Source organism: Hakea prostrata, chromosome 6, assembly GCF_041222555.1.
Source record: "Hakea prostrata isolate BN-2017 chromosome 6, UWA_Hpros_2, whole genome shotgun sequence".
In the NCBI taxonomy this organism is placed as follows: Eukaryota; Viridiplantae; Streptophyta; class Magnoliopsida; order Proteales; family Proteaceae; genus Hakea; species Hakea prostrata.
In genome coordinates, this window is record NC_142605.1 from 1819529 (window position 1) to 1827260 (window position 7732).

Sequence of the window (7732 nt, forward strand, 5' to 3'; positions counted from 1 at the left end):
CTTTTATTTTGATCTACTTTTCTGCTACTATTGTAGAGTAATTTCTGCTACACTCTACATTTGATTTATTCTATTGGTATCATTTTCCGCACTTTGATTGAATTCTTTAAATCTGATCTTGATCTCTTGATTTATATAGTTAACTTTGATTTATTCTTGTTCTCGATTATATTATTGTAAATGTGGGAGGTTGATTTCCTCGATACTAATCTTTGGGACTGTGGATCACACACTCGGGTATGCCAGATAGGGTACCGGCTGGGTGGATGTGACAGATATAGTTGGGAGGATCAATCGGGTTGAAGGGGATTGAGTTTGTTGTCCATGGGTATTCCATGGAGTATGAGTTTGTTCTTCAGTTATGGGGTTTTTCCCTGGGTGAGCCTTCATTCTAATTAATCTTTTCTTTGTCTTCTATTTTCTGACCTGATCATCTTTCTCTTGTTGTGCAGTGGCTGAAGATGTTCCCATGAGTGATCTTTTGGCTGTTGCAAGTGGGGCCATTTCTCTTGCCCGGGCGAGGAAACCGCCTTCAAAGCCCAAGCCTTCTGCTCTTTCTGCTGTGGCCAAGTCTTCCATGGTTGTGGGTCAGCCTTCTGCAGCTGTCGGTCAGGACTATAAAGAGTCCCAAGAGAAAAGCTATTGTCGTTGCCCCCGAGGGCGGAATGGAGCTAGATTTGGACCCACCTCGTGCTCCACCTGCCAAGAGGGTGAGGATTCACGAGTCCGACTCCTGTGTTGGTTCTTCCAATGCTTTTGTTCCCCAGTGGAACTTGACCGACCAGGATTCGGTCTTTGTTGACCCGAATGTTGCTCGACACTGGGTTGAGGGTACCACTCTTTCTGGCTGATCAGGAGTATATGAAGGATGCCGGGGATGAGGAATTTTTCTCGGATAGTTACAAGTAATTTCTCCTCCTCAATTGTTATTTTTTCTTTTTTCTTTGATGATCTAGACTAACGTTTTCTATCCCTTAGGTTCCTAGCTGGGGCAGCCCATTGTTTTGTCAAGGCGTTGAGACGGGATCGACACTAGTCGAACCAGATGAAGCTTTTTGAGGAACTTTGTCGAAAAGCTAACCATAGTTCCGTCCAGGCCAGGAAGGATCTTGAGGAGGCTCGGGAACAAATTGCTCCTTTGAAGAAGGAGAAGGCCGATCTTTCTAAGAGTCGGGGGAAATACAAGGGAAAAGTTGGGTCTCTCGAGAAAAAGATCGGGAAAGTTACTAAGGATTTGGACAATGCCAAGACCCTCCTGGGTGAGGAGGAGGAGAAGAATTCAAAGTTGAGGAAGATGATCAAGGAACTGAGGGCCAATACGTCCGGGAGTTCCAGGAGGAAAGTGCTGGAGGATTATTTCTAGACTCCTGAATTCAGGGGCTTGAAGGTGGCTCTCTCGACTTTTGCTTTTAGGAAGGGGATGGCCAGGCCCTCAAGTTCATGTTGGAGTAGACATCTATCCCGGATGTGTCAAAGCTGTCTGGCTTCTTGATCTGAAGTTGTATGACGAACTCCAAATTCCTCGACCCGAAGGTCTTCCTGAGCTTCAGCCCCTAGTAATTCCCAATCCCGTGGACTTTATAGATCCTCCTCCGGAGGATGATAACAAGGATGAACCGGCTGAGAAATCCCAGGCTGAAGGTGGAGGGACCCCAAGAGATTCACGGGTTATTTGATTTGGAATACTAGGAATGCCAACAGATTTACCCGATAACCTCTAAAACCAACGGGCGACTGTCCAAATAATCTCTTAGATTGAGTTTGATCACGGGACAGACATCCAGCCAATGGAACAACATGCTGATACATTACCTTACCCATATGGAAAAGTGACTCCAAATGTGATTGGAGGAATCACCGAGAGAGGACTGTGAATGGGTAAATGGATTTGCATTGAAAATAATAGGTACTTGTAGAAAGTTGCAGGAAGGAAGAACAGAAAATACCCAGTAAGTGGAAATCTTGACGCTCTACCGAGGCACCCAGAATGCTGCTTTTCTGGATCAACAAGTTACTCGTGTTGTTCCAGACTTCCTGGACAATTCTCAGACCATATAATGTTCAACCATTCCATCTAGTACATTTGCTGTTAACTATCATCTCTAGTATCAAAAGTGCTAACCTCACCCTTGCTTATTGTCATGAACCAATGTATTCAAGGTTTCTATAAACCCAGTCAACAAATACTACTGTATGCCAGGAACCTCAAGGGTGACCGTAATGTTTGACCATATTTCATGATTAGGAGTTATATAGGTTACAGCAAGGAAATGAAAGTAACTTTCCTGGTGTGGTCTAAAACCATATATCCTTTACAAGTTCTCTGTTTCCTGAGTATCGTCTTCTGTCAAAAGATGCTTTAGAGCAACTCTTGCCTTCTTGGATTTAGGTAGGTTTTCCTTCGTGTTAGTATCTTCAACCTTCAGCTCAGCGGGTTTTGTTTTTCCTTCTTCACCATGTTCATCCAAATCTGCGCATTTTTCTGATGATTCATGCAGATCAGATTCCCCAGAAGAACCTCTCCTCTTCAATTCAAGTGGCGTATCCACAACAGATTCTTTGTTTTTGCCTTCCAGATCTCCTCTCTTTGATGACTCCTCATGTTCTCCTAGACATGAGAGAATTTCCTCATTCTTTGCAAGATCAATAGGGATTTTCCCTGCTTTTGTCTTTGCACTCAGATTCGCTCCTCTCTTAATCAAATATTTAATGAGCTCCAGATGGGAACCTTGAACAGCATAATGCAAGGAGGTCAAGCCTTTACGGTTGGAAGCTTGGACGGATACCCCTGATGTGAGAAGAACTCGGACTACTTCTAAATGACCCTTTTGAGCAGCAAAATGAATTGCACCCATATCATCCATGGCAGCAGCACCAACATCAGCTTTGTTCTTGCAGAGGTAACTAACCACTTGTGTCTGCCCAGCCCATGCAGCTAAATGGAGTCTCCAATAGAAATCACTTGGGTCAAGGAAAAAAGGAAAAATAGACTTTCTGTTTACAAAAGACAAAACTCAAGAACAGTTTATTCATGGAACAAATGCCAGTTGAACATCCAAAATCAGATCACCAGTTAATATCAAGATCAAACTTCAGTCACAAAAACCAGTCTGCCAAAAAAGTACAAATATTGACTTCTCAGCAGTAAAAGGTAACGATGCTTTTCAATCAGGAAATGCTATGTTTTAACTTGATATGGGAAAAATACTAGAAAACGCCCTGTACTATGCTCTGGTTGCTTGTTATCATTACCTTTATTTGGAGCCCGATGAAACCTGACGATGTTAGTCTGCTATTAGTGATTGAATGGAAAGGTCCATTTTACCTTTACGAGTTATTCAATTCGAAACTTGTTCACTTAAAATGACCTACTTGTCCTTTTATTATTTGAGCCTAGAAAAAAAAAAAACCTCAATTAATTCTAATAGGACCATGTTATAAGAAGCTTGGCTTTCCTCCATATCCATCTTCATGATGGAGGTTAGATGTAGATGATGACCAAAAAACCTTAGTTTTTGCCTTTGATCTCTGACTCTCCCCCCTCAAGAATAGTAAAAGCCAATTGGATCCTAGAAACACACACAACATGCAAGAGACCCCACTCTACTGCAAGACCAACTGCAAAGGCAAATCACCAGAACCACCTGATCACAACTGAACAGAGCACACAAAATGACTCCAAAATTTTGAATTAACATCCAAACAAGAGAATACCCATGTTGAAAACCAACACTAAAATCATAGAGTAGCAAAATCAGGATGCATAATCCAACACACCTGCTTGATATAAGTAACAAAGTCAAGCTAGAATGTCCCTGAACTTGACCGCCTGGATTCAAACATAGATTAGTTTGTGGAGACAAAGACAACAAACATTGCACTCGTCCAACATCAGATAGCAGTAGTGACCAAATTCACACCTGAACCCAGCATCCTTAAGCTTAGAGCACTTGATGAATTGAAACCCTGGAAAGCTGTGGATATGAAGATTAAGAAATCAAGAAATCTAGAGAGCAAAAGAAACTAACAACAAAAAAGGAAACCTAAATTCTCATATCAGAGAAATTTAAAAACTTCCTACTTGCCCTATTCTACCAATAATACCGTTTGAAGAATAACCAACCGTACTGGTAGAGCTTATCAAAACATGATTATCTCGTTACTCCCACCTGGGTCCCAAATTTAGCTTGAAAAAGCAACTCCAATGCTCCAAAAATAAGTAGAGATTTGAAGATTCTCCAAGCCAATTAAGACATATTACAAACCATCAGTGAGAGAGCCAATGGGCTGAATGGGCAGTAAAGGCTACTAACCTCCAAGCTACCCAAGATATTTTTTCCGAGCCAAAAGAAGCAGCCTTAATTTTGAATAACCACCAGTTCTAATGGAAGAGTAGAAGATTATGCATCAGGTACTGAATAAATCTAGGGCAGTCGCAATGAAAGAGGACAAAATTGTGGATCACATATTGACAGAAACCAGAGTAGTGTCAATTATTCCCCACTATGAGTTCATTCTACATTATGATTTTCCTAACATGGATACAACTTCAAATAATTTTCCCATTATTTTCCAAAGTTCAGGGCGAAAAAAGGGTAAGAAAAACCCTTTTCCGATGATTTTCTTATGTTAACAAATCCTAAAAGATGAGCAAGTATCAATAAGGGGCTCAGGTCATCACCCAAAGTCCCATTAGTAAAAGCCTTAGAAGAGAAGAAGACTATCTAGAGGATACCTGTGTTGAAAACAACAAGAAGCTTGATCTAGATCCTCATGGGCAGGCACGTGACATCTACCATTCAGTGATGGATGTTTCCAAGCAGGGAAAAGTTTATGCAAGCCAACATCCACAGGAAAGCTAAGAGGAAGAAGGCCAAGAAACCCAGGGCTCAATGAGACCCCTGCTTAGTTTATTTAAGAGTTTTAAGTTAGCCAACCAAGCCAGGTTATGCTGGTTAGTTTTTTTTTTTTTTCAATTCTGGGTCAGTTTAAGAGATCATGTGATCACTTAGGTGGTCAAACAAATGGGGGTTATTAATTGTTTTACAAGTCATTTTTAAGAGAGGAAGTTGTTAGGGATTAGGGATTAGGTAGTTTGTTAGTTAAGAGGTAAATGATTCGATGTGACGCAGCCAATGCATCCTTCTCTTTTTTGTTTTCTTCAGTCCCTACAGGACCCTGATTGCAACCTTTTCAGCCACTATAAAAGCCCCCATTGTGGGATTAAGAAAGCAAATGTTGGATTGAGAAAATATTGACTACTTGAAGTTAATTGCTGGGGAATCTCTTAGAAGTACTCACTAAGTATCATTAAAAAACATCAGTAATAGTCTAATATGACCCCAAAACAAAAGAACATACTAAATTACTCCAAAAGCTTAGGAACTTTTAGCTTTCTAAAACTACTGTTTATAATTATTAATTACATTATTAAGTAAAACTAATTAAAAACATAATCATCATTATCAATTTTTTCTAAAACAAAGTAATTTTGAATAATTTAAATAAATAAAGAACCAAAAAAAAAACAGCATAGATTATGTGATTGTATCTCACATATATTAAATTGGATGTCATCTATCATGTAAAAATAGTACTTTTTTTCCAAAACACATCGTAAGCAATTAATTTTTAAACCAATAAAATAAAATAAAAATACTAGGATTACTCAAAAGAAAAAAAAAATTGAACTACATGGAGTCATAGATCCAGCCCTGAAACTAACATATATGATTTGAACAAGGACTAACATGTATTGACAGGTCAACAACTATCAAACATTCATGATTTGGGGGAGAACACAAATACAGTTCTTCAAACAAGCCTTAACCCACCTTAATCCAGCAAATGGGACGAAGAATCAAAAAGGACTATACAAATTTGCCAGAAAAAAATGGAAATTTGAATTAAAAAAATGCGCCTAAGAAGCTCAAGATGGTAAAAATAGGTCAAATTTCAGGAAAGAGATGAGTACAAATTGGACTGTAGGCTTCAAATAAAGTGGAATTGGGAGAAAAAACTCAACACAAGCAAGCAAGTGCAGCCATCCCTGTCTACAAAGGCGGTTCTGTTCATTTATGGAAGAACTTCATGTGATACACTCCCACGCGAACTGATGTCACCAACATACCAACACGAGTAAGCAATTGCAGCTATCCATGTCTAGAAAGGCGGTTCTGCTCATTTATGGAAGAACTTTATGTGATGCACTCCCATGCGAACTGATGTCACCAACATATAGACTCAACAAGACAGAGGAACTAAAACAAAAGTTAATAGGAGTCATCTGCCAATAAAGGTTGATTTGATGGGAATGGTGAACAGAGGGGGTCAACCAAACAGATTACCATGAAAAAATAATCCAGATTTTCTAAGAAGAATTGACCCAATAAATGAACCGGGGTCATCTGCCAATAAAGGTTGATTTGAAAGGAATGGTGACCCAGGGGGGGGAGAAGCATCAAGCAAGCAGATTAATCCATGAAAAAACAAAGATTTTCTAATAAGAATCGTCCCACTAAATGAACAGAACTAGGAAACTTCATCAATTAGAAAGCATAATAGTCACATAAAAACTGCAGCCTGCACAATACAAAACAAGAATAGAAGAAGTGCTTCCAGATTCCAATAACGCAAGTTTGCATCCAAATAAAGAAGAACGCCAAAAAAGAGAAGGACAATCTTGACCATTATAACAATAACAACTTGGAGAAGACCCTAAAAGTAGGAACTAGTCCTAGAGAAATTGCAATCGTTATCATTTTGCCTAGTGACCTAAACGAACTTAGGATTAGTTCAACGGTTTGAAGCTCCACATATTTGGTGCCAGTCTGATGAATAACGAGGCACCTGATTAGAAGTTTAAATTACTAAAATATAGCATATCACCATTTTCTTCTTTTTCTCTTCTCCTTTACTCCTTCAACTTAACATAGTTGACAAATGATTAAGGTTCACTGAGTAAAGAAAATGAACAGCACCCAAGCACGTCAAATTAAGTTATATCAAGCATTTGAACCAAGCAACTATTGTAATCTTAATGTATTGAGAAATAAAGAGTATGCATCTCAGTCTAGCATAATTAATAATCCTATGTCAAAGCCAAATATTCTCAAGGAAACAAACCCAATTCCTGCAAACTGACCTAAACTGTAGAAACCGAGTTCAATTTTCAAAAAAAAAAACAGAAGAAAAAATAAGGTAGCCTCTTCTTCTTGCCTCTTCTTCTTTGAAATAGATATGACGATTTAGTAAAGAAAATTGCATCGTATTAGATAACAACCAAAATAAGGATACGGAGTTCTTGAGTGCTTATCTCTTGAATTGATAGCTAAAGGATTTGAGCTACAGATTGTTTGAACGGCGGGAAGGTCCCCGGTTCTTGCGGCTGCGTGAATATCCATGCCGGAGTCCTGGCTGTTTCCAGGGTTTCCCATTTTCTCGGCCGACATGCAGAGCAAACGAGCTACCTAGGAAGCCCCTACCTGTGCCGCTGCGCCCTTTTCATTTTTCCCAGGTGAAGCCCCTCCATCTGCGTACATGTGGATTCATAAAGGGTGATCCGGTTGGCTGGTCTTTTTTTTTTTTTTTTTTTGCCAAACCGGTTGCTGGTCCAATGCAAGTATCATTATAAATAGAGCAAATTGCACTGGCACCCCAAAATAGAGACTGTAAAGCACTGACACCCCATTTTATGTTTAAAAAACACAAACACCCCATTCATTAAACACAC

At 39.5% G+C, this 7732-nt stretch overlaps 1 protein-coding gene across 1 annotated transcript; it reads right to left on the bottom strand.

Annotated features, from left to right (window-relative positions):
- Positions 1 to 1820: 1820 nt before the first annotated feature.
- On the bottom strand, positions 1821 to 7507 carry LOC149012090 (Ankyrin repeat family protein). The gene is made up of 2 exons (XM_089159499.1): positions 7297 to 7507; positions 1821 to 2946 (listed from the first exon to the last, which is right to left on the bottom strand). The coding sequence occupies exons 1-2, from the start codon at positions 7449 to 7451 to the stop codon at positions 2313 to 2315; spliced, it is 789 nt and encodes a 262-aa protein (XP_089015625.1). The 5' UTR covers positions 7452 to 7507; the 3' UTR covers positions 1821 to 2312.
- Between the last annotated feature and the right edge of the window lie 225 nt (positions 7508 to 7732).